Source organism: Neovison vison, chromosome 1 (assembly GCF_020171115.1).
Source record: "Neovison vison isolate M4711 chromosome 1, ASM_NN_V1, whole genome shotgun sequence".
Classification (NCBI taxonomy): domain Eukaryota; kingdom Metazoa; phylum Chordata; class Mammalia; order Carnivora; family Mustelidae; genus Neogale; species Neogale vison.
In genome coordinates, this window is record NC_058091.1 from 289,019,383 (window position 1) to 289,046,971 (window position 27,589).

General features: G+C 37.5%; 1 protein-coding gene across 1 annotated transcript; it reads right to left on the reverse strand.

The window, feature by feature from the left end:
- IL7R (interleukin 7 receptor) lies at positions 1-27,589 on the reverse strand. Its single transcript, XM_044232820.1, has 8 exons — positions 27,414-27,589; positions 23,174-23,312; positions 11,575-11,732; positions 8,240-8,397; positions 5,899-6,061; positions 4,886-4,979; positions 3,927-4,002; positions 1-3,528 (listed from the first exon to the last, which is right to left on the reverse strand). Exons 1-8 carry the CDS (start codon positions 27,493-27,495, stop codon positions 3,025-3,027), a joined length of 1,374 nt encoding a protein of 457 aa, XP_044088755.1. The 5' UTR covers positions 27,496-27,589; the 3' UTR covers positions 1-3,024.

Sequence of the window (27,589 nt, forward strand, 5' to 3'; positions counted from 1 at the left end):
GAGAGTTCCATAGCATTTAATTAAATATGAGATGGTAACACACAATGGATACTTAGATACTTAGCAGCTCTGCAAAATGTTTGTAATGCCCATGGGAAGTATGTGGTCCAATCAGAGACCTTCACTGTAGTGAATTCTGGAGAGTTTTTAGAACAACCCCAAAGAAAAACCACTGAGCTGACAAATGCCATCTGATCTGCACCATTCCAGTTGTCTTATCACATATTCTCACCACCTTCCTGGCCAGTTCCATCTTATAGTGCCTCCAGAAGTGTTATGAAAACACATGTAGGCACATCTGAAATAGCCTATCCTTGGCTTTTCTGAACCCAGTTTCCATGGAAACCAGAAGGACAGGTGAGGCAAAAGCTAGTGGAAAATCAGTTGAACACGCCAAGGCTCCCTAGATCCAGCCAGGATTGTTTATTTGACCAAATGAGCTGCCTGTCAAAACAGCAATCATTTCATGCTATACAGAACTAGCAGTTTACATCTCTGCCTTCTGCATTGTCTCTCACCAGATTTTCTTTCTTAATGAAATCTGAAAGGAGGTCAGTCAGAACTAATTCATAATCTGATATTATACATTATCCCTGAGTATAAGATCACACATTAGCAGCAGTTATGATTATAAGAGGATAATACAATAATTTTAAATCCCTCCAGTAAAAGACAGACACTCACACACAAAATTCAAATGATAATCTGTACTCAACAATACTGAAACACAGGATTTTAGAGCTGGAGCAACTTGGATCTTCCTCTAGACTTATGCTCTCATTTCTTTGAGAGATTGTCTATTATGTCAGGGAAACAAACTTCTGGCTTTAAGTCCTGACTTCACACCTCAGGTGGAATGACTTACCTGTCCTTTCTGTCTCCCAGTTTTCCCATAAGTCAAAGCTAACAACACACTTCATAGGACCTCGGTGGATAAAGTACCAGAGAACTAGGCTGATACGAAGTTTCCTGTGATGACCCCCTCTTTGAGACCTGGTTCCCATTTCTACAAAAGGTAAAGAACACATGTCTACCTGGTGGAAAATGTCTTCTGCTGTTGACAAACCAGGCAGATTCTGCTTTTCCTCCATGCAGACATGGCATTTTCTCTGATTGTCTTCAACAGGGCACTTTGAATGATCATGCCTCTATTATAGCACTTTATGTGATTATAATCATTTGTTTACGAAGCTGGCACTTTTATTAGATTGCTCACTTTATGAGGCCCCCGACTTTATTAGTCTTCGATTCCTCATGCCCAGCCCTGGGGTTGGCATATAGCAGACTTTCCATAAACACTTGTCAAGGAAATAAAAGGGATAATGCTTATGGAAATGCTTTAAAAATCACAAAAGCATGAAGGGAATGTGAGATTATATTCTTCACTGATTCAGGGAAAAGCATTTGTAAGGTATAATGCCCAGTGGAAGAATAAATGATCTTACTATAATTAGGCTGCTAAACCAGCAAATAAGATCTGTTAGACAGAATTTAAAACCCCCTTCCCAGATATCACAAAACAAAACTAAGAGATTAAAAACACATCACCTCCTCAACAAACTAAAAACAGAAAGAAAAAAAAGATATGAAATATCAACCCCAACAACAGCAGGGACAAACTCCTGAACGAAACCAAACCAAATCCTGAACCCATGCCCTTCATGACTTCCTGTGCCTCAGCTGCCCTGTGTGATTCTGCAGGTGCCCAGGGGCTGGGGCCTATGGGAGAGACCTCCCCTGCACTCCCCTGGGTTGTGATTACTTAGCTGTCTTAACCTGGTTTGAGATAATAACCAGAAATTCATGTAGACCAAGAAAGGCAAGGGGACGTATGTCAAATCTTCTTTATCTTCAAGACCCAGGCCAAGTCAGCTCACTCACTGTGTATGTTTATAATTCTCCCTTGAAGCTTGTGGCAGCATCTAAGGCTGTAAAACTCAGGACAGTCTGTAGCTATGTTTGGGTTGGGGCAGTCTCTACACACAAAGAAAGGTTATTCTTGGTTTATTGCTCAAGTGCACCTGTATCCAGAGCTGGTAACAGATTCTTCTGTGTCAATGGATGCAGCTGGGTGGTGGTAGCAAGAGAATCATGTGTTTGATAACTAACAGTAGAAATTTTGGGCTTCTCCTTTTTCAGGAAAACAAAATCAAGTGGCATTTGTGGCTTTTTCTTGCCTTATTCAGTTTTCATAGACGTGGCTAGCCATGGTAGTTCACATACTACATCACCCTTTCTTTCTCTTAGCATTTTTTTTTTTTTTTTTTTTGGTGGCCTTGTCCCCATATGCCTGGGAAACTCCTGACTTATGCTACTTGTCCTGGAATGAGTATTTATAACTTCCCCTTTCACTTTCAAAATGACTCAATTTGGACAATAAATTATATAGTCATCCTGTTCCATATTATTGAAGTCTGGCACTTGTAAAGGGAACGACCCCTAATCAACGAGAAGGTACATGGCTTGAAGGGCGGTGGGCACAGTTAGATGCCAACCATCAAACCCCATGCTGAGGGGGAACAAAAGGGACAAGTTACCTAACGCCTCCAAGACTCAGTTGCATTATCCATTAGAAAAGAGAATAATAATAATAATAATAATAAAAATTGCGCCAGTGCCCGGGATTACCATGAGGATGCAGGGAGACAAGATGTGTAGAGCACAGGACACACAGTGAGTCCTAGTAATGGAAGATATCATCTCCGTTCTCCTTTCCTTCTGTCTGCCCTTGCCTTCTTCCTGCCGTACACCCCCCTTTCTCCTCTCCTCCACCCTTTCTTTCATTCTTTCCTGCTTCTTTTTCTTTCTGAAATAATGGAATAATTTGGGTTGCCTGCAGCAGAGTGTTCCTCCCTCAAGCCAAATGACCCTGGAGTGGGGAGGAGTGGTCCAAGCTATGTTTCTGAATCCTATAGATTATACGGAGGGCTGGCATTAATTTTGTCTTCTTTGTCCTATGAGGGAAAGTAAGTAGGAGCTCGGTCATCTTGGTCTTCATGGTTCCAGTCCTGCATTTCTGACAATTCACTGGTTTTGGTAGAAGCTGGACATGGTGACATATGCTTCTTCCTGACTCGATCCCAAGGAAGTGAGCCCGGGCTGTCCCCGGACAGCTGGGTTCAGTGTCAGGATTCCTGGCTGGAAAGGAAATGGAGTGGGCATGGTGCTATTTGTAGTTCCAGACCCAAGCAGCAGGCCCTGGTACATATGAGGCCCATTCTTGCCACCTTCCCTGCAGTCTGGGGACCTGGAAGAAGGTTGCACAAGGACCTCACACATACTGGTGCTCCCAGCCAGGCTTCTGAAGGGTGAATCTCCTCTGAAGGTTTTTGGGGTGATGACTGCATGCTCTGATGGCCAGGTGGGGCCCTGCATACTCCCTCGAAGCCTTTGCTTTTCAGTATCATCTAGTTGTGGAGGAGAAGTGTCTTGCAGAAAGTTCTCTGCTTCATCTCTAGCTTGAATGCCATCCACCTTATGAATCTGGCAGTCCAGGAAGCTTTCAGGGTTGAAACTCACATTCAAATTCTGCACCAAAAAAGAGAGAAGGCATAGAGAGTGCTCCAAAGGGAGCACAAGCAAAGGTTCAATTCAAGGAAGGATATAAAGAACTTTCTGACAGGGGTCTACCAGAGAATGTTGGAGAACTACCCACATGTTCTAGATGACTCTGCCTCTGGAAACGCTCTGACACATCAAGGTCTAAAGGGACTGGCTATGTCCTCCACCCTGGGAGACTTCTGAGACTTTTATCTCATTTTAGTTTCCTGCCTCTAGGGTGGTACAGCCAGGATCTCATGAGGGACCCTAGTCATGGGATGCACAAAAGACCAAAACTTGTTGTTCAACTATTCTCTATCCTGCAATATCATTCTTGGGTACTGGGATGCCTCTAACATTGTGGTAGAAGCTCCAGAAGCCCTCACCTTTTTGGGTTTCTTGCACAGTTGTTCCAAAGTCTTCTTATGATCAGGGAGGCTGGGCCACACAATGGGTTTAATTCTGAAATGAAAGAACATTGAGAGAGAGGAAATGAATGGTGTGGGAGCATGCACAGTAGGTCTTTCCATTCATTCTGAGTCGGAAATCAGAAGAGCGGATTTCTAGTCTTGGCTCTGCTCCAACTAGGTGGGTGAGATTGAGTAAGTGACTTGTTTTCCCTGGGCCTCAGTGTCCTGTCAGTTCACAGAGGGGTCATTGTCAGTCATCTCTGTGAACACTGGGGAAAGAGCCCTGGGAAAGAGGAACAGTGAAGTTTGGCAATGGTGTAGCTATGAAGCCAACATTCACCCTGTTCATCTACTCCTAATACAGGTGTTGTCATCTTATTCCTCCCCTCTGCTCTTGTTCTGGTGGAGATGAGGAATATTTTCTATATCACCCAGGGAAATTGCTCTAAGTTGTTCTTTTTCAAGTTGGAGTCTTATGAGAATACATGGCTCTGTGTTGTGGGTAGCTTTCTAGAACATTAATAACTTGAAGGTATGTACCGAAAACATCATTTTTGTATTGAAGCCAACATGGCTCTGTCATGGGGTAGAATGCAAAGCCCCATAAAGTCATGTGCTGAAATTCAAGCTTTCAAATAAGTTCTGCATTTTCCCTGGGTACTCCAAGCCACCCAAACATTTTGGGGGCATACTTTTTATTCTGTTAGGAGAAAAAGTTTGGGAGGAAGATTTGTCCTCTGTCAAATTTACATATTTTCATCCCTTATGAAATTAAAGGTTGAAATTCACCAGTGCCCCCGGCTAGGGAGGAATATGGGCACTGTAATTCCAGAAATGCTTTATTCCCCTTTGTAGTTTTTTCATCAATAAATAGGGTTAGAGCTCCAATTGTCTGGGACCCCATGTAACCACCCTCTTTATTAGTTAAAGTTCACCTTTTTTTCCATAATGCACAGGCCAAGATGACCATCAGAGCCACAAAGAAGAAACTCAGAATGCTAATAGTTAGTAAAACAGGATCCATCCTCCCTGGAATGCAAGGATAGATCTTGGTTAGCAATCATTAACCATGTAGTAGGGGAAGCTTTCAGGGTGCTTTGAATTTATTTAGTAACATAGGACCATCTATTATTTCTTCAAAGTTACTTTTCAATGAATACGAGGATGTACTAGATTTATAAACTAAGAATTTTGGTTTCAGTAAGTGGCACTGAACTGGGTGACCAGGTCTAGAACATCTGTCACTTGAAACATAAAAGTGACAGGCATTAAGCTGCCAGAACTCTCTCCCAACTCCCACCACCAAGAGAAGGAAGCCCTGCAGGAGAATGATGCGGTGGATTCTCTATACTGAAGACTCGGCAAATTCCAGTCTCAGAATGGGAGTCTGGGATGGCAGAACAGTTCCCCTCATACCTCAAAGATAAGATATGTTTGCAGTGTTTTTGTTCCTCAGGGGCCTGCCTGAGCCATGTTCTTTGTTTTTTCTAGCCATTCTTGCTTCCTAGACCACGTGGGTATCTTTGTAATTCTGAAAAAGGAGGCATGGAAGAGCAGCATTTGGTTGCCATTCTTCCATCACCACAGGCATTCCCTAGAGGCACTTTACAGAGACCAGCCATTGGAATTCCAGTCTAAATTGGTAAAGTGGAGGTAGTAGATGGGCATTTTTTTCAGCATTAGCATCTCCCAAGAGCATCTAGGTCAGTAGAGTCACTGACGATAACAGTAGAGTCATTTGGTCAACAACTAAGGACCTTGCTCCCACCACTTCCTTGTTCTTCACCAAAGGGGCAAAGATGGCAGGTCATTCTATAAAACTGTAAGAAAGCCCTCGGCGGAGTCCTAACTGTGGGTTCATTTAGCCTCTCTGGCTCTCACTCCTGCTCACACACTTTGACATGCAAAGCCCTATGAAGGGCACAAAGATTCTGCAGTCATTTCCCACCTGTGATCTCTGGTGTTCTGAAGTGGAAGGTTGGACTCCATTCACTCCAGAAGCCTTGAAAATAGTTGGCATTAGGGATGGACCGGACTTTAATCTCATACATTGCATCAGGTTGTAGTTTTCTCTGTAGGAGTGTCAGCTTTGTACTGGATATGTTCACATGCTAAAGAACAAAGTACGCTGTTACATGTCTAGGATTAAAAAAGAAGTGCTACCCAGATCCCCCGAATCATTTCAAGTTGAGTGTCTTCAGTCACATGGATACTCTCATTAGGAAAAGAAGCTATGACGTGGGGAGGACCATGTGTGAGCTCCTAAATGATGCTACCAGCGGTCAAGGAAGACAACAGTACCATAAGTCTTTGTTCAGATGAGCAGGTGACCTTTGTTCAGCCCAGGTGAGCTGGGCTCTCCATTCCAAGAGGATATATCACTCCCAGGCTCCCACCTTCCTTTCTATATTTTAATTTCTTTTTTCCCCTTTTCCCCCATTTCACATTCCAAAAGGAAATAAAAGGGAATGGTAAGGTTAGTGAGCAGGAATAATTTCTCTCTAGAAAATATACCACTCTATATTGTAAATAACAATATAGAGACAATAGTATCTTCAAAAATGTGTATTACCCTTAAGGAGGAAAAAACATCTTTCAATTTGATCAATAAAAAGTTAATATTCCGTTGTTACTTACATTTATACTTATTCAATTATTAGTTTTCATGTATTTATTGAATTTACATATTTCTAATTTATGAGACATTTCCAAGTTTCTTGCTAATTTTTCTATTCTACATTTGTCCTTTTCTTAATGATTTATATGACCTCTTTATATAGGGAAGATATTAACCATCTGTCAGTTGTATATGTGACAATTTAATCCTAATTTCTAATTTCTAAGTTGCTTAATGACTTTGATTATTTTATGTGCTGACATTTATAAGCCTTTATTTTTATGTAGTCACACATATCAATCTTTTGCCTTTTTTTACTGCTTTTATGTTTAGAATATTCTTCTTCATCTCAAGATTATATAAACATTTACCTATATTTTCCCTACCTGGTTTATAGTTTCACTTTTATATAATTTCCTTAAATCATCTTTTTATTTTATTTTATTTTTATATGGAGCAAGTTAAACATTTAACTTGGGTTTTTTGGCAAGTAGCAAACTGACTATCCTACTATCATTTATTCAAGATCCTTTCTTTCTAGGCTATAGTTGTTTTTCCACTGGTGTGTTTTCAGATGAAGGTTCAAGAGGGCAGGATCAAGGTAGCCTAGTTTGTAGGATGGATGGGTAGAAAGACAGAGAAGGCTGTTTAGGGCAGACATTACATTTAGTATAAGTACTGTACAGAAACATGTTGTGGAAAAAGAAGGCTAATCCTGGCCTCACCTTGAGAAGGAGAAGCCATCATTTGGTTTTTGTCCATGTGGTACAAAAAAGACAGAAGTTAAGCCAGTAGGCTAAGAGGAACCTGAAAATCTGGGACACTCTATATTTCTCCTGTCTTTTCCTCAAGACAAATTTCAGGGACAGCTAGACCATTCCAACAACAGTAACTCATAGAGTCTAAATAGCCCTCCAAATTATGATACAAATGAATCTTGTTACTAAGCAGATGAAGAACTCAGGCTTTTAAAAAAATGAAGAAAAATATTCCACTTGCTTCCTTACTTCAGGCTGATTCCACAACTAATTCCATAGCCAGACTGTGGCTATGACTTGGTCATGATTTTTGTCTGATTTGCCTGTGAGAGTTGTGTACTTTTTGAGACCCCCCCAAATAAAGAGGATAGATTCTGTCTTAATCTGTATTGTTAATTCAACAGCCTAATTTAGAAACATTATGAAAAGAAAAAAATAAAGCAAAAAAATAAAAATTAGAGCTAGAATGGGATGGCCCCGAGAAGACCTAGGTTTTGTGGAACCTGAAGCTTCTTTCAGGAAAAGGTACATTTTGTTTTTTTAAAGATTTTATGTATTTATTTGACAGAGAGAAATATAGCAAAAGAGGGAACACAAGGAGGGGGAGTAGGAGAGGGAGAAGCAGGCTTCCTGCCCAGCAGGGAGCCTGACCTGAGCTGAAGGCAGAAGGTTAATGACTGAGCTACGCAGACTCTCCAAGAAAAGGTATATTTTGACCACAAAATTGCTATGGGCCCTCCCCAGGTAAATTTACCTCCAGGACAATGAAATTTATAACATTAAGAAGTTTTTATTTTAGAGTTTTATGTAAGTGTTTTAAATTTTGTATATTTTATGTAAATTTACTTATAAAGTATATTTATATATACATCTTTATGAATGTTGTAATGGATAAATGTGGGTAATCTACATACCATCCAGTCATTTTCATTTTTTTCCTGGCGATAGGCCACCTCATGCATTAATTCTTTCACATACTTCTTCTGTGAATGAGATGTGTTAAATGTCACCAGAAAATCATTTGCTCCCTCGCGATAGATGACTCTTATGTCAAAAGGAGCCTCAGGTTTAACTGGAAAGGAAAAAGAAATTAAAAAGAAATGTTCTTTTTAAAATTCATTTATACTTTTTAAAATTCATCTACTCTGAAAATCACGTTCTTTTTCTGAGTCAGTAACTGGGAAATTGTTGAGAAAACCGTTTCTTCTTCTTCCTGATTCACAGCCTAACTATGCTTTTCAGCCTCCCCAGCAGTTGGGTGTGGTCTTGTGAGCAACGTGGGTGGAAGTGATGTGTACCATCTCCCATCCTGGCCCAGGAACCTTACATGTATGGCTCTATGTTTATTCCCTTTCTAACACTTGGAGACATATGTTGAAGATAATGGAGCACAGAATGAAGGAAATCTGAATATTGCTTGGAGGAGCATCAACCACAGATTAGAAATACCTATTTTGGTTCTTATGTGAGCAAAAAAATAAACTTTTGGTGTTTGAGATATCATATGTTTTAGGGTTTATTTGTTATAGCAGCTAGTGCCAATTCTACACTAAAACATATTCTCTTTGCCTTTTGAATACTAGAGAAATTGCTAATAACTGGCCCCCAAATAGGAGTATTTGAACTTTGAGTCCTTGTTATTCCAATAAAATCAGATTGTAAGCTGGGAGACTTGCATGTCTCAGCTATATAGAATTTGAGGGTCTGCCTCCTGGCCCTAAGCTCATAACTTCCGGTGTGACTTCAGTCTAGTTTGTATTGGCTCTAAATTCTTCTCTTGTCTCTTCCTTCTGCCTGTTTGCCATGCAAAGTTCCTCTTAGGATCATATGCACCATATATGAAATGCTATTGAGGGAGATAGGTTTTATTCTAGGCAAAACGATCCCAGAGAAATGTACTAAATTCTTTGAAAAGCATGCGTGTCAGGTGGCCTCTCCACTATTGTCTAGGGGCTTTCCTGTCTTGGGTTCTTAGCTACTCTATTGCCAAAGCCTGGGATGTTAGTTGTCTAAAGGTGGGACAGCCACTTTTTTGCATGGCTGATCTCAGACAGAGATGGGGAGCACATAGGCTAAAATCTAAGCTAAACCTATTGTTAATGGGAGAGTATGTGCTCATCAAACTCTTACTCTGTAGACTGATCTGGAGTTTAAGCTACCTGATTTGGGCTTTGAGACCAACTTGCTGACCCCGTAAAGTGAACTCATGTGGTGGAATTTGGCTCACTCATTATTGTCACTTGCTCATAGTGGTAACCACCTAAGATTTTCCTACATTGCCCCAGAGATCCTGAAAAAGAGGAAGTCTCTCCTTTGCCCTTCGATGTCTTATAAAAGAGGAAGTTTGTTCTTTTTTACTCTTAGATGCACTATAGAAAGGGAAGGTGCCCAGGGGGAAAAAGGGGAAAGGCAGGTGGGTATAAAGAAACAGACCACCAGAGAATATTGTCAACATTTTCACATGCCAAGTCAGTTCCTACTCTTCATTCAAGAGAATAATTAAGATTCACCTTCTCAATGAAACCTCTGACACTGAATTCCTTGCCTCTTTCCCATCTCCCAAGGACTCCCAGTAAGGGAAGAACAGACTTATATTGATTATATACCTACTAAGCACCAAGTGCTTTAGTTATACAGGCTTCCACAAACAATCCCTTATTACCGCTATAGTGATGAGGAAATTGAGTCTCAGAGAGATTAATTAAGTTCAGGCTTCTAGAAAATGGTTTGCTAGTATTTAAAGCCAATTCTGTCTAATTCTGAGGCTTGCTCTTCTCTAGCTTTTGTTTTTGTGCTCCATTATCTCATAGTGGCTTGCCAGGTGTCCTCCAAATAGGTCTGTCTCTGGTCCAAAGGGTGCCTTTGAGCACATTAGAAAAAGTAGCTCATTTCTCAAGCAATATTTTTATAAGTTAATTCATTCTGGAAACAATCTGGCGTAACAGATTTACGCCACCAAGACTAATAGGAATGGAGGAAGTTACCCCTCTAGCCTTATCAGAGGGTCCAAACCTAAAGAAGGGGAAGTCTGTGAGAGCCAGGTGGTTGCAGGAGAACTCTGTTCTAGGGCTCAATCAGGGACTTCCAGTTTAAATTCAATTCAATGACAGTTCTGCCAATGAAATATAACTTTAAGAACCAGAAGAAGGTACTACTGAGTAATATGCCTCCACTATCTCTCATCCTGGTTGCTTAAGGGTGCTTTCTAAAACCCCAAGGGGTTCCTAACTCCAACTTCACAGGAGCACATGCTACCAGGTGTAAGCACGACTGCTTTTTTCCCTTGGCCCCTCAGGTGTGGTTTTTGAGATTTGTTTCTGCTGGGGTATAGAAATTGGGCCTCTGATAGAACTGGGTATGATTTGGGGATTCAGATGGACAGGGTGCCAGCTGGAGTCTCTAAAATGCCAGGAGTCTGTCAGAAGACTGAGAATCTTTGTCCTTTCTACCTGCTCTCAGAGAAGTGAGAGATACATATTTGCAATTATGTGTGTGTGTGTGTGTGTATCTATCTATCTATCTATCTATCTATATTTGCAATTCCAGTGATGAACCTGTAGATATTATGCTCTTGCACAGTGCACAAACTGACCATCCATCCATGACAGCCTAGTCTACAAATGACAAAAGTCAACTTTCTTGTGTCCCATACTCATAATTACCTTGTTGTTATTATCTCCTTCTTAGCTTTCACATAGGTTGTGACCTATGTTGCTGTGTGGCCAACATGCACAACCCTCTGACTAATGTGTCTTTTTCACTATCTCTGACTTTTTTTCTGGGTAATTTTTTATAGATAGAACTTCTGCTTTTACTCTATATTTTACCAATTTAGTGAAGCAAAGCTGAGATAGATTTAAAGTTTCTCACCTCCTTGTTGTCTCTAATGAATACTGCTCTCTTACCTTTAATTTTCTTTTTGGGCGCCAAAGAAGGGGTCAAAAATAGGGAGAGAAAGTGAACCACAGTATTTAAAACCAGCAAAAGAATGCATCTCTTCAATCACTTTGTCCAGTTTCCACCTTGTGTATATTGTTTTATCCAATCTCCATAGGTAGAATAAATATGAGTAGTTATTATTCCATTGCATTGATGCACTGTAATAGGTTTAGACATTCTCCTACACCAAAGTCGTCTGAGGTTTTAAAAATAACTTTATTTTTTTCCCATTACTTACAGGTTATGACACTGAATCAGTGTCTTCATATATCCCTAAATGGCAACCATACCCCTATATACAACTTCTTACCTATTTTGACTATGTTCAGTTTCTTGGAAGTTATGCTCTTTCCTCCAAGTTTCACATGTATTTCGCTCTCTCCGATGAGTAAGAATTTCTTTGTCTTAATGAAATACATCTCATGTAGTTTATCAAAAGTCAGGCATTTTACATTCAAAAGGGCTCCACTGTAGAAACAAAAAGTGAATCCATCTTAAATCAAGTCGGAGTCTCTGTATACAATGGAGTAGCATTACATGGATATTTCAGTTGTGTGACTTCAACTCTGTCCATAGGTGTGTGGATGCATAGATGCTTATGAGAGAGAGAGAGACAGAATCAAATAATGTGGCTTCTTGCTATTGTCATACCTACTGATATACTGAATCTGAAACAGTCAAAGTATGTTCATGAAAAAGATGGAAAATTCCTATTTTTAAATGATCAATCGTTGAAAAACAAATACTTGTTTAGGTGAGAAGGTAATTTCTCTTTTTGATATCCTGCAGAAATAAATTGAGAAAATAAAACCTGTAAAGAAACATTGCCCTCAGAAAACTTAAAGGAAATGATACAATAGTCTAAAGAATTGTATACATAAAACCATACATACTTAATGGGTAATTTAGGGATTTTAAAGGTAATTTTGACTGTGCTCCACTTTTACCTAATCAACAGACTTTAAAATCAACCCTTCTTCCCATGTTCCCTAGCTTAACACACAGTAGCCATGCTCTAGGAATTGAACTCTGTCACTTCCTCTTCCCAATTCAGATCAGATTTTCAGGAAACTGAGGAAGAGAGATTGTTGCCTACTGTACAACTAACAACAAAATCTCCAAACTGAGGCACTGGGGTGCTCAATCAGTTAAGTGTCTGCCTTTGGCTTAGGTCATGATCCTGGGGTCATAGGATTGACCCCTGCATTGGGCTCCCTGTTCAGCCTGGAATCTGCTTTTTCCTCTCCCTCTGCCCCTCCCTCCATCATGCACACACACACACACACACTCTCTCTCTCTCTCAAATAAATAAATAAACAAATACATTTATTTGAATGTATAAATACATTTATTTATTTACTTATTTATTTGACAGAAGTCACAAGTAGGCAGAAAGGCAGGCAGAGAGAGGAGGAAGCAGGCTCCCTGCTGAGCAGAGAGTCTGATGCGGTGCTCAATCCCAGGACTCTGGGATCATGACCTGAGCCAAAGGCAGAGGCTTTAAGGCACTGAGCCATCCAGGCACCCCAATAAAATATATTTTTTAAAAAGTTCCACATTGTACTTTTTAAATAAAAAGAATATATTTGAGTTCCAGTAATAGCAGAACAACTTACGTCATACTAGCCCTCTAATATATAACTATTATAAACCTTAGACAAGCTATTTTTTTGGAAATCCTATTTAAAAGCTTTAGAGAGTAACCAAAAGTATGCAGACATGAGAGGGAAATTAATCCTTTAAAAAGAGGTGGATGGTATCCTTGTTCCTAGTTTTTTTAAAGTTTGTTTGATGGCAATCCTCAGATCACACTGTAATAGGCATCTAGAATATAATAGAAAGCCACAATTTTATTTTCTTGAGAAGTTAGAGGATTTGTCTGCATGGCTGGATATTTTTAATGGAGATGTATGACACCAGATCTGCATATAAACTTTGCTCATATCAGTATATGTCCCTTTAATTGTCAAGTGTGGGAGAGACTCTAAGAAAAACATGGGTTAGCAATAGCTAGATGGCTCTAGAAAGTACGGAAATGAGATCTTAGATGCTGTCTCAAAGTAAAAGAGAATTTGAAGATTAATCTAGTCCTGTTGACCTACTAACAGAGGTAAAACTAACATTCAGCAGAGGAATTTAACAGAATCCAGAAAACCTGTTACCAATGTCTTTCATACATTCAAAAGCCACTATAATAGATGAAAAAAAGAAAAAATGAGACCCATAATCAAGACAAAAAGCAGTCAATGTAAAGCAGTTACTCTAAAGTGACCAGATGTTAGAATTAGCAGAAAAGGACTTTAAAGCAGCTTTTGTAAGTACGTTTAAGGGCTAAACAAAGAATATGGCCATAATGATTGAATAGAAGTATAATGTTAATGGAGCCATGGAAATTGTAAAAGAAAACCAGATGAAAACACTGTAATGAACAAGTAAATCCAAAATTTGTAAAGACGCACTAATGGGCTTAACAACAGATTGAAGATGGCAGAGGAAAGGGTCAGTGAACTTGAAGATAGAGCAACGACAAGTTTTCAGTCTAAAGTAACAGAAATGGTCAGTGACCTATAGGATGATATCAAGGGATAAATAAATATGTAATTAGAATTCCAGAACAAGAAAAGATACTAGGATGGAAAAAAATACCATAAAAAATAATGGCTGCAAATTTCCCAAATGTAACAAAAATGTCTATTTTTAGGTTTAAGAAACTTAGCAAATCCAAGCAGGATCAATCCAAAAGAAAACACCCCTAGGCACATCACAGTTGAATGGCTGAAAAACAAAGACAAATAGAAAATTTTGAAAGTATCTAGAGAAAAATATCACTTCTGATCAAAAACTATGGGGACTGAAGACCCTGGAATAATACCTTTAAAACTCTGGAAGAGAGAAAAAAATATGTCCACTTTGAAATCTCACATGTACCAAATATTCTTCAATAATTAGGGTCAAGTAAAGATATTTCCAGATAAATAAAAATTGAGATGATTTGTTTTAACTTCTTTAGACCAGAAGGCATTGATACCATAAGGGATTGCAGATCTATAGGAGACAACTAGGTGTACCAGAAAGGCTATATTTTGGTAAATGTAAAAGACAATATATATTTCTTTATTTTAAATTATTTAACGCTAAATGATTGCTTAAAACAAATATTATAACATTATTGTGGCATTTATAATGTATGGTAGATGTAAAATATATAACAATAGTGCATAAGATAGGATGTGATAATTGTTAGTATATTGATGTATCATTACAAGTTTCTTAGATTTCATATATGAAATAGTACAATATTAACTCTAAGTAAACTATGATAAGGTTGAATATTGTTAACTATTAGAGCAATTACTAAGAAAAAGATATTGCCCAAAAGTACAAATAAGGAAGAAATTGAGTATCTTAATAGCTCTATTTCTTTCAGAAGAATTACATTTATTATCAAAAAACTTCCATAATAAGAAAACTCTATGCCAGATACTTCTATGTTGGTGACTTCTAGCAAATATTTAAGAAACATGCTAAGAAAAGCATGGGTTAGCAATAGCTAGATGGCTCTAGAAAGAACAGAACTGAAAACTGAGAACTGTGCCAATTCTACAGAAATTACTCTGGAAAATAGAGTAGAAACAGACTCTATCCAACTTAATTTATGAAGTTAGCTCAACTCTTGTACCAAAAGCTGACAAAAATATCACAGAGAAGAAATTTACAGATAAATGTCCCCCTAGAATGTATATCAGAATTTCCTCAAGAAAATATTAACACATTGATTTTACTACTATGAGAAAGTAGGTCACATCCCAGGAAATCCAGGCAGGTTCAGCAATCAAATATGAATCATACAATTCACCATATTACCAGAACAAAAGTCACACATAATCTGATTATCTTAAGTAACGCAGATAGACATATGACAAAATTCAACATCCACCTATAATAAAAACTCAGCAATTCATAGAAGAACATTACCTCAACCTGATAAAGGAAATTTACAGAGTCTAGAGTTACTATCATATTTAATGGTGAAATTGTGAATGTTTCTCCTGTTGATAAGGACAAAACAGGAATAACCACTTTCACCACTTTTATTTATTAGAGTAATAGAGGTTCTACCCAGTGCATAAGGCAAGAGGAAAAAATAAACAAGAAGATACCCAGTTTGAAAAGGAAGAAAAAACCTTTCTTTGCAGACAGCATTATATAGATTCTCCAACACAATTACAGGAACTAGTAGGGTGAATTCTTCAGGGTCAGAATATAAAAGACAATTATATTTCTATAAGCTAGTATCAAACAATTAGAAAATAAATTTTAAAAACAAATCTACTTATGATAACAATAAACATAAAATGCTTAAAGATAAAATTAATAAAGGATGTTTAAGACCTTTACAATGGACATTATAAAACATTCCTCAGAGCTATTAAAGGAGATCTAAATAAATGGAGTGGCATATTCATGGATTAGCAAATTTAGTAGTGAGAAGATAACAAATTCCCCCAATGTAACATATATAATATTAATCAAAATCTCAGCAAGATTTAAAAGAAAAAAAAACAAACTGATACTAAAATTTATGTGGAGATATAAAGAGCTCAGAATACTCAAAACAACATTGAAAAAGTAGAGCAAATATGGAAGATTCAGAGTAGATGATTTCAAATTTGCTATAAATCTATGATAATCAGGCCATTTTAGACCTGGCATAAGACTAGATAAATTAGGGCACAAGGATGGCTCAGTCTTTTCAGTATCTGCCTTTGGCTCTGGTCATGATCCCAGGGTCCTGAGATCAAGCCCCGTACTGGGTTCCCTGCTCAGTTGGAAGTCTGTTTTCTCTCTCCCTCTGCACCTCACCCCTGCTCATGTGCACACTCTCTCTGTCTCTCTCAAAAATAAATAAATAAAATGTTAAAAAAAAAAGAATCAATAAGTTGATCAACAGAAAGTGTAGAGTTCAGAGATAGACTTGCACATAGAAGTTTAATTGATTTTCAATACAAATGCCTTATCAATTTAATGGGAAATAGAAAATCTTTTCAACAGATTGTCCTGAAACAACTGAATAAATATATGGAAGATATGAACCCTAATTACATGAAAAATTAATTAGATATGAATTATAGACCTCAATTTAAAGTTCAAACTATAAAATATCTAGGAGAAAACATAAGAAAATATCTTTCTGACTTTGGGAGTGAACAAAAATAGTATTGACACACATAAAAATTAAACATGAAAGAGAAAAAAAAGACATATTGGACTTTAATCAAAATGAAAGCTTGTTCCTCATTGAAATACACCATTAAGAAAATGAAATGACAGGGCGCCTGGGTTAAGCCACTGCCTTCGGCTCGGGTCGTGATCTCAGGGTCCTGGGATCGAGTCCCACATTGGGCTCTCTGCTCAGCAGGGAGCCTGCTTCCTCCTCTCTCTCTCTCTGCCTGCTCTCTGCCTACTTGTGATCTCTCTCTGTCAAATAAATAAATAAAAAATAAAATCTTTAAAAAAAAAATGAAATGACAAGTTACACACTGGCAGAAAATAGTTGTAATCCCTGTATCTGACAAAGGAGTTATATCCAGAACATACGAAGAGTTCATACCCATCAACCATAAAAGGATAAATAACTCAGTAAAAAAGACAAATGGCTTTAGCAGACACCTGCCACAAGAAGACATACAAATGGCCAGCAGCTACTCCGAAAGATGGTCAAAATTTTTTGTTATTTGAGAAAGGTAAAGAAAAATCGCGAGATACTGTTTTCAAAGCCACATGTTGGAGACGATGTGTAGCTCTCACACTTTCTTGGTTGATGAATAGAATATGGTATGACCACTCTGGAAAACTGCTGGACAGTTTCCTACAAAGTTAAACACACACCTACCCTATGATTCAGTGATTCCACTATGGTTTTTACCACAGAGAAATGAAAGTGTGCATTCACAAACACATCTGTAAAATAATTTAGTAGCAGCTTAAAAAAATAATAGTCTAAAATATGAAAAATCTCCAGTGTCCATCAAGAGGAGAAAGGATTCAAAGCTTGTGATGTATTCATGCAGTGGAATTAATAGCAGTAGAAAAGATGAGCTCTGATACATACATCAACATGGGTAATTCTTGAAAGCATTTTGTTGTGTGAGAGAATTTATATAGAAAAGAGTAAACAGTGTGTCATTCCATTTATAAGAACTATAGGAAACTGGCAAAACCAGGGGGTGATAGATTGCTCACATGGGATGAACGGTTGAAAGGGGACAGGAGGCATCCTTCTAGGGTGAAAGAAATAGTCCATATTAAAGAAGGAAGTAAAATATGTATTCTCATTGTAAAAATAATTAAACAATGAAGAATAAAAATAAAAGTACTCATTTCTCTTCCTTCCTCAACCCTCAATTTAATGTCCCTCCCCTGTGATAAACATGGTTACCAAATTTTTTTCTACATGCACTTCTAGCCAAATAGCCCTGAATAGAGGTATAGCTGGCTCAAATTTGAAGTGGGGATAGTGGCAGGAAAAATAAAGGCTTTGTACAGATTTGCTTACATGGAAAGAATTCTTCTAAATAACAAGTTATTTTTTAAAAAGATTATAGGGAATATCTTCTAAAAAGGTCCTTTACTATCTACAATCCAGAATGTGTTAGTTTTCTTTGGGAAACTGGATGTGGGTGTACTTATCTCAGCATGTGCTCAAGTGAGCCCTCTCTGGGATTGTTGCTGGACTCTGAGCAGAAAGAACATGTCTGTGGCTTGAGATGAGTTGGGCATTGGGTTAAAATCTGAGAAGGATGCCTCAGATTTAGGGGCAGAGTCTCCCAGCTCTGGATTGCTGTGATCTTTGAGTGACTGGTTATGCTTCTGCATTCAGACAAAGATAGAGATGGCTGAAGAAATTTTAAGTTTATTAATTGGCTAAGTATATTTACTACTTGTGGCACCTTCCTTAAAATTGTTCCACCCCCAATTATAGTTTTTTTGTTGTTATATCTTAAGGTATGCAATTGTTTTGGCTTTAAGTGTGTGTGTGTGTATGTGTGAGTGCGCGTGTGTGTTGGACTTCCTAGAGAGCGTATCCTTCATTGAGGTTTTTCCCCTTGGAGTAGAGTAAATATCAAAAGCAAATTTTTAAGTTAGGCCAGATAGATACCAGGGGACAAACTTGGGATGAGTGTCACATGGAAAGTTCTGAAGATGGCAATATGTCACAATTAGATGAATAAGGATAGAAGGGGAGAATTGGAGTAGATTTCATTTCTGAATTTAGGTAAGACATGATGTGGAGAAATTAAAAAGATAATAGCTTTTAGTTTAGTCATCGAGTTTAGAATATATTTGTAAGTAAAGCATGGTAGAATATCAATTATAAATCCTTAACAAGAAGCAAGTTCTTGGTATTGTTGGAAGTTTAAGAAGAACATAAAATGGTATTCTTGGTTCATTTTACCTTTTGGAGAATGAGATTAATAAGCAATGAAATAGAAAGAGTCACCATACAGTTGGCTTGTGAGCCTTGGCATACTTTTAAGTGTCTGAATTCCAGGATCCACTCTATATGGAGGGGAAGCCATGCTAGGAGCTAAGAAAACCCAGTGGACTACAGTGGACAATCTCACTTTGTGCCAGTGGCCCTGGCCTCAGGTAATTAGAGGAAATTTAGTGTCTTCCCCATGATTAGTTAAACTCAAGTCAATCCAATTGAATTTCAATTAACTTAACTAGATTAAAACAATTTACTTTGTTGCTAAGTATTTATTGCTAAGATTAGACATATTCTAGAACTACACCGTTCAACACAATAGCCACTACTTGGTATGTGGTTATTGAACATTGGAAATATGGCTAGTCTAAACTGTGATGTGCTCTATGAAATACACAACAGATTTTGAAGATTTAGCATGCAAAAAAGAGTTAAAATATCTCATTAATATTTTTATATTGATTGCATGTTGAAATGATAATATTTTAGATATATTAACTTAAATAAAATATATTAAATTAAATATATTATCATATTAAATATGTTAATTTAAATTAATTTCACCTATTTATTTTTCTTTTTTTAAAATGTGGCTACTAGAAAATTTAGAATTATATATATGGCTCAGATGTTTGTGGATTGCACTGTATTTCTGTCAGATAGAGCCATTTTAGGATATTTTGGGGGGAGAAAAAAAGGATTATAATTATCCAATGTTAAAATTAGACACAGAAACCAAACTTGAATATTCTCTGGGCAGACAAGATGAGTTAGTCATGTAAGCAGATGTTTTAGCTTACTTTGTAAGACAAGCAAGATTAACTTAACCTGGGTGACTTCTTTAAGCAAAACTTAAATCATTTGCCAAAATTGATAGGAGGTAACCACTAACCAATTTCCATTCAGTTAAGAAAATTCTAACATTATAGCCAATCACTGTAAAGAATAAACCTTCATCGCCTTTACACTATATAAGTTACTTTATAACAATATATCTCTAAGCCTCATTCCATATTTTAGTTTAAGTGCTCCTGGTTTGCAAACCTTTTGGTACATGCACAATAAACTTTCAGAAATTACTACTTCGGTGATTTGCTGGCTTTACTTCTGTTTTTTTGTTTGTTTTATTTGTTTGTTTGTTTTGTTGTTGTTGTTGTTGATGTAGTTTTGACCTCAGGCTAACAAATTTGGGCCTGTAGGACCTTCCCAGGGGACCTCAACCCTAAGCCACTCACAAAAACCCTCTGTTTCTGAAAACTGGGAGAGACTGTTGGGAAAACCATAGTGCCTGCCTCTCTACCCTGTCTCCAGCTTCCTAAATTTCCTGCAATCATGTCTGGTTTATCTGGATAAATGCATTTCTCCTAAGGGGGGCAGACAGATGTCTCCATGGAAATAGTAAAAACAGAAACAAAAGCAAACTATAGCTTTTATTCCTCATTTGGCCTTGAAAGACAGAATCAATCTCAAAAATATCAAACAACTTTGAAAGTTAGTATGGTTTATTGAAGAAGGACTAAATTAATTACCTGACAGATATTGCTAGGTAATTCTAGAGATAGATTTGGCAGGGTGCCTGTGTCACAGGTGGTAAATGATGAAACCAAGAGTGACGTATGTGAAGTGATATCTGTAGGTGGCAACTGGGAGTGAATGTGGTATCCCCAGGAATGTGGGAATAAAGGAAATCAGCTGCCTTTTGAAAGCTGACTTAGGACTTACACAAACAGCTAAAAACCAGGGTTCCCAATTCAAGTGCCTTTGGTATCTGTAAGAGTGGGCCTAACTTCTGGACTGAGATTTAAATGTCTACCCACAGAAGCAGCTGGAATTCTACTTTATACTTGTGCTTTATTGGCCCACTATTATCAAAACTGATTTTTAAAGAGATAAACTAGATGTTTAAGTGCTGGCAGCTAATCCTAAAAAAATTAATAAGCACTTTAAAGTCTGAACCAAATAACCTTCATCTTAAAATGAACAAACTCCTTTGTTTTACTTTCTATTTACTGAACAAACTTTTGATCACATTGTTAATGAAAATCAGTCTACACTGAGAATTAAGTGCCATTTACAGGTATTGACCATATGCCAAAACCCCCAATGCAAGGTAGTTGTTCTGATCAGAGAGCTTAAGTAATTCTTTGGTCACAGAGCTCCATAAGGGTTGCTATTGGGATTCTAACCTAGGTAACTGTTTTTGGTGCCTCTGTTTTGTCATCCTAGGTACCTGCAAACTGGTTAATGTTTTGGTGAATGAAAAATTTTCAGATCACCCAGTAAGAGTGGAATTATATTGATATACACCCTACTGGCCTGCTCTGTTTCTCTTCTTTCCCACGACCAAGTCTCATAGGTCCTGAGTCCAGTATGAATATCTGGGTATCTATAATAATTGTTATCTACTACTGTGAAATCATCAGTTGGCATGCCAGTAATCTAATCCTATGATTTTGGCTAATCCAAGTACATTCCTGAGAGGTGGATCCTCTCACGGAACACTAAATAATTTAGTTTCTAACACTGGGAGATTGGTGGCCAGATCAGACAGGTGGTAAACTCACCTAGGAAAATGCCCCTAGTAAACTGGGAAATAATACCTGGTTTCTAGCAACAATCTAAACTGTGTAAAGACCTCATCAGAAAGCACATTTTTGAGCCATTTCCAATTTCTTCTTTATTAACATGTTAAAGGAACAGAAAGTTCCAATAAATCTAGTTTCACTGGAAAAGCAACCTAGCCTATCCAGCAAATATAACACACCAGAGGATTTTGATTTGAGAAACAATGTCCCTGGTGGGCCTAGGAATTACATGAAAATCCCTGTCAACATATACCTTTATAAAAACAGCTGCTATCTAGGAGCACCTTATCCTCCTCATATTTGTTTCACACTGAAAAACATGTCTTAAGACAATCCCTTTCCAACTGAAATATCTAAATCCAATTGAAAACCCCCAATAGAAGCTGCTGACAGATGACAATATGACAGGAAGAATAATCAAGAAATTTGAAAAAGGAAGTGGACAAATTTATTCGAGGGGGCAAGGAAGTGGTATGAGGGAAAGTGGCCAGAAAGGCCATCTCAGCCTCCCAACGAGAAACTACGCTAGCATGACAGTCCATCAAAGAGCTGAGTGGAAAACCCAAAGTCAAACTTCTGTTGAGGGGGTTTTGTCCATAAAAATGAGTGGATAATTTGAATAAGTTGTTTGGCTATGTTGGTATATCTAGTTGCAGTAGAGATTCTGGACATTGAAGGTTGCTGTTCTTCTGACGATTTATTTCTGGAAAGAAGGTTGCTGTTCTTCTGATGATTTATTTCTGGAAATTGTGTTAGAGAAGTGAACCTACAGAGGCAAAGTGAGAACGCACTATGGAATTCAAGTCCAAGACCATCCTTCTCCAATGACTCCATCAGGAGGCACTGCATGAGCACATGCAGGAAAGCTCCTATAATTTAATGTAACCCATGTGATTTAGAGCTTGTCTAGACTTTGTATTAGAGGGGCTTGGCTGAAGAACTACTGAGTTTAAGAAGCCCTCTTTTCCGACTGGTGAATCTTGACTTGCTTTTTTTTTCTAAGAAACTAATTAGGTCATCTGATATGAATTTGGAGATAACCCTAAGTTAGAATTTCACATTGGAGCATTTTTTTTCAAGTCATCAGAGAGAGTAACCCTCAGCAACAAAAGATGGTTTGTGGAGGGAGAAGAAAGCTCCCTGAACTCTTCACCAAACTTTCAAACCAGAGAGAAACCTTCTCTTTTCCCTTGCCTTTTCTCTGAGACCTCATGAAACCGAGAGCTGGGTTATTCCTGCAGATTTTTGGAAAATTGATACTGAGGGTATCATGCGAAGTGAAACTATGTCAAGAGACTGGAAGTTAGGTCTGTACTCAGATTTTGTTATTTTAATGTTCTTTTCCCATTACTTATTATATACTGGATGTGTCTTCTAATTAAATTATTAAAGTATTAAATTATTTAATCAAGTAGACCTCCTTATGAGTTAGTATATTTCATTTAACAGGTGAAGAAACTGAGGCATAGATGAGTTACATAACTTGCTTTAGGTTAAAAAGCTAAGTCTGTGCAGTATTGGGATCAGAAACCAGGTAGTTGTGCACCAGAGTGCAACAAAGCACTAGACTGTCTCATGTTGGACAAAGAAATCTGGGGAGGAGTGTCCTAGGAAGGCAAGATTTAAACTCTGCCATGAAGTCAGGATTGTGAGGTCATCTTGCTGTAGCAGCAAGGCCGGACAGATGAACCTGTGAGAGCATCTCTGCTGGAGAACAGGGAGTTTCAGGAAGTTTTGGGAATCTATTTGACTTTAGTACTTGAGATTTAGGCCTCATCCTCCCTCCTTTGCTAAGTAATACATGAAAGGAGAGGCAGGATTTCTAGGCACCTCACCATATTTCAAGTTCCAGATTGGTGATATTGACGTCGGGGTCATCAAAAGCACAGGTCAGCAAGTGCTGGGTTCCATCCACTTCCAACTGACTGTAGCAAGAGAATGAATAGTCATCCAGTTCGGCATCTTCAAACTCTCCTGGGGAAGAACAAATCTGCAGCTGTTAATGAAGCAAATGGGTACCTCCTTTTGAAATCTGGAGTGGAATTAAAGAAATGGTAGCCTTTTGGGGCAGACATGAAAGAATGATTGTAATTTTATTTAAAGAAGAAAAGCCCAAGGGAAAAGACAGAAAAACCAATACCAATACCCAAACCAAAAAGAGCCCAAACCCAAACCAAATTGATCCTTAGTGAGCACAGATTTTTCTAACAGGGAACAAAATCATCACAATTACTAAATAACCTCCAAATATTTCTAAATATTTCTGCTATTGAGTTAGTGCACCAGAAATCTAGAATAAAATACTAAGTATACTCTTTCTTTAGAATAAAATACTAAATATACTCTTTCTTTTTTATACTGTTAATTTCTTCTGTTAAATGGTACATTTCAAATATGGATACTTTATCTCCATTATTCAAATGTTACCTAATCTAGCCTTTGACTTTATCACTAATCTTCATTTATTTACTCCCAAGTATTTCTTTTTTGAATGAAGGAAAATGAGAACCATCTTACAGTCAGAAGTTCACTTTTTAAGGGATAGCTTTTCCTTGCATAAATAGGCATCCCAACCAAAAGTATAATTGATTATCTCCATTGTACGAATATTTATTTAAAGCAATTTGTCTTAAGCTACTAAGACAAATGTGGTTAGAAAAAATTAGATCTGCCAGGACTCAGATCTAGTAGACCTTCGCATGAATCCTACAGGTACTGCTTCTATAGGTATATAGCTCCTTCCTCTATAGATATTATATCTTAAAGACATCAGAATTCTGGAAGTATGGGGGGAACCAGAATTTTTTTTTTTTCAGCCACTTTTGGGCAGTACAATCTGTCACAGATAGTACTAAATTTCTTAGACTGGGTTGAGGACCCTAAGATTAAACAAACATTTTGTATATATATTTCACAGTATTTAATAAAAAAAAAATTGTCAGCAAATACACTTGGACTTGGACCTGAAAAAAATCCAGCATAACTGAAGCCATTCTCGGAGTGGTCAATGTGAGCCTGTGATGGCTTCCAGGTCCATCAATACAAGAAATTACTTTGACCCATCAACAAGAGAAATTAGAATTAGAATCTCTTAGGGTTTTAAATAGGATATAGAATGTACTAAAATTAAACCCCAGTTGAGTGTCCTGAATGCAATGAAATGTAGAAACAGCATCTTCTTTATTTCAATAACTAAGCAGATCTGTGAGAAAATTAGTAAAGCTGGTTATGAGTGGACCAACTAGCTGAGTGACAGGTTGGTTCAGATAAAGCCACAAATCTTGAAAAGCTAGATCTAGATAAGAGCTGTTGGCGCTTCTCTTTCTGACCATTCCTAGAACTCACTAGGCCCACAATTCTGCCACTAGCAAAGACTTCTTATGTAATTTCAGCAAGGTATAGCCTTCTTCCTGATGACAGTTTTAAATAATGAAGGGGAAACCCATCATTTAGTGCTCACATTTTTTTAAATATAGAATCACATTTATTTTTTTTAATAATGTATTTTTTTAAATTTCTTTTCAGCGTAATAGTATTCATTGTTTTTGCCCCATACCTAGTGCTCCATGCAATCTGTGCCCTCTCTAATACTCACCACCTGGTTTCCCCCAAGCTCCCACTCCCCACCCCTTCAAAACCCTCAGATAGGGCTCACATTTTAAAACATGTTCATTCCTAATCTTATAGGACTAAGCTCTTGTCTCCTAAGAACTGGCTATTTTCTCAGTGGAATGGTTCTAGGTGGCTTTAGCCTGCCTTTACTCAGCAGTCCTCACTCTGTCTTGATGTTTTCTCTTCTATAAATCTTCCACCAATCCTATACAACAGAACCTGCGTTACTGTTTGGATTCAGGCTTCTGTGGATCAACTTTGTCTCCAAAATTCTTCGAGATCAGTATAAGCCAGAGAGAGAAAACAGTCTAGCAGATGCTGAGCACCAGTAGAACAAAGCACTCCCACCTACCTTAACCATCCTGTCTGGTGGAGTGAGTCTGATGTACATTTTCATACAATATACAAAGCATTGGTCATACAATTAAAGTGACTATGTTTTGAGAAGCAGTTCCTTGGCTCTTTAGCCAATAATGTTGCTTTGTAACCAAGAAAAGTTCCCCTCAACAATTTGCAAAATTGCAAGGCATTTTACAAAGAGAATATTTTACTTGATCTAAGCTGAAAAATCCTTAGGTAAAGGTTATATACACAGTGGTTAAGGCCTCCGGCACCACAGCTGTGGGTTTAAATTCTTATTATTCTACTTTTTACCTGTGGTCCTTGTCAGGTTACTCAACCTCTTTATGTCTCATTGTTTCAATATGGAAATTCACATTATTTTGAAGAATGATTGAACAAAATACATGCAAAGACTTAGCTTAAAACACAGTAAGCACCCAAAAAGGGTTAGCTATGACTATCATCTTTTCGTTGTTGTTGTTTTTGAGAAATAATAAATGAAAAGGTAAAATAAGAATTCTAATTCTGAAATATACGTGAAAAATTTGGGGGCTCCTTTGAAAAAGAATTCTATGTCAAAAGTATTATTACTATGGCTTTGAAATTACATAGAACTTAAAACAGTGAGTTAACATATCCTTCTTTAAATGCTCACTATCTAAGCATATTTTTCTATAAAAATTTAATTATTTGAATATGTATCATAGACAAGGCCATGTGGTTTAGAAATCTTTCTATTGAAATAAATTAGTTAATTAAGCATAAATGGCTTGGGTTTTTTAAAAATAACCCTTTCTTCTTTTGTTCATCCTTGTGGTTATCAAAGAATGAATCTTTCAACAAATAGCAGCTGATTATTATACAACCCAAACTGAAATGTGTTTTCAGATGATCAACGTGGATGAGTGGTTAGATCTCCTAAATCCATCTGAAATTTAAATTTAAATCCATCTGATCAGTTTTCAGTTAGAATTCTTATTTCTTTGAAAAAAAAAAAAAAAAGTATGGCCACCAGGAGGAAATAGAGGGAACAGATTATACTCTGAAGAGTAAGAATTAGGTGTTACTTGCCAACCACCTATCTGTGCAAACACTAGACAACACTTTCAAATAATAATCATCCTCACAACGAAATTCATACATGGTCACGCTGTGAAAAATGTCAGCCCTCTGATAATGCCCCTAGTGAAAATATCCTAGGAATTTCCACCCTTAGTAAATACGTGACTTGACATATCTAAGCTGAATCATTAGGCTGATGTATTTGATAACCTTGGTAAGAAAATCCTTTTTAACTCTTAAAGTGATAGGACTTAATTTTCAGGAACAAATGAGTGGTCCAAATTCTCAGTTGGCTCCTGTTGCGGCTGTTTTGCCTTTGTCTACAGTCTTGTAATTACAACCTGTTTATTAAGTAGGCAGCAAGGCTTCCAGATGTTAAGTATTTCAAGGATCCCGAAGATTATTATAGGATGATAAATTTGCCAATATGTAGAAAATTAAATATATTTCAATGAGACAACTAATTCAGATCTTTCTCTGTTCAGTTATTCACCAAGAATCTCACATAAGTCTATCAAAACTAAAGTATTTTGAAGAAATTTTCAAATACTCAATTTGAATACTGAATGAGTACATGTTCTAGATACTCTTTTAGGTGCTAGAGATATGGCATTGGTGAATGCAGACAAAGCTGTTGTTTCTGGAAATTATTTTATCATGAAAGTCATGCTTTTGGAACCTCCTGAAAAGCTAAGCAAAAGAAATCTAGCTTGATTTTTTTAAAAAGGTAAAACTTCCTTGGAGATTCTCCAATAAGCACAGCCATTGTGTCCATATGGGTGTTCTTTTTGTAAGAGCAGAGGCATTGACCAACAATTAAGATCCACATTTAGAGAGTCAAATGCATTCTTTTCTGACAATTCTAAGACTTTATAAACCACCCACAGTATTGTCCCTAAGACCCCCCCGTCCTGATGGTTAGAACTTAAAAAATGACTGAGTAAGGTCTCCAACTCTTTTCCAACCCAGTATCCAGATCAGGTCTGTTAGGGATCTGAGTAACCTGAAGCATATGCTAGAGATAATCTGAAATCCTAAAGAAAGTTAGAAATGACTCACCATTCTGTGCATAGCCACTTTCTCCAGAAACGGCTTGAAGTAAATAGAAAACCATACCAAAAGTTGTACCCAGAATCATCATTCTGAGCGAGAAAAAGAAAGGAGAGAGGAGGTGTGTGAGCCTATGTGTAGGAATGAATGAGCAGCAGTGAGAGAGAGACAGAGACAAATCTACA

What these genes read in the sequence shown, in the direction of transcription:
- IL7R (XM_044232820.1), bottom strand. Translation starts at nt 27,495, where the DNA reads ATGATGATTCTGGGTACAACTTTTGGTATGGTTTTCTATTTACTTCAA. An exon ending in ACTGAACATAGTCAAAATAG is followed by an intron (nt 8,398 to 11,574) that starts GTAAGAAGTTGT and finishes TTTCCTTTCCAG; the next exon opens with TTAAACCTGAGGCTCCTTTT. An exon ending in CAGAACACCAGAGATCACAG is followed by an intron (nt 4,980 to 5,898) that starts GTGGGAAATGAC and finishes CTTGCATTCCAG; the next exon opens with GGAGGATGGATCCTGTTTTA.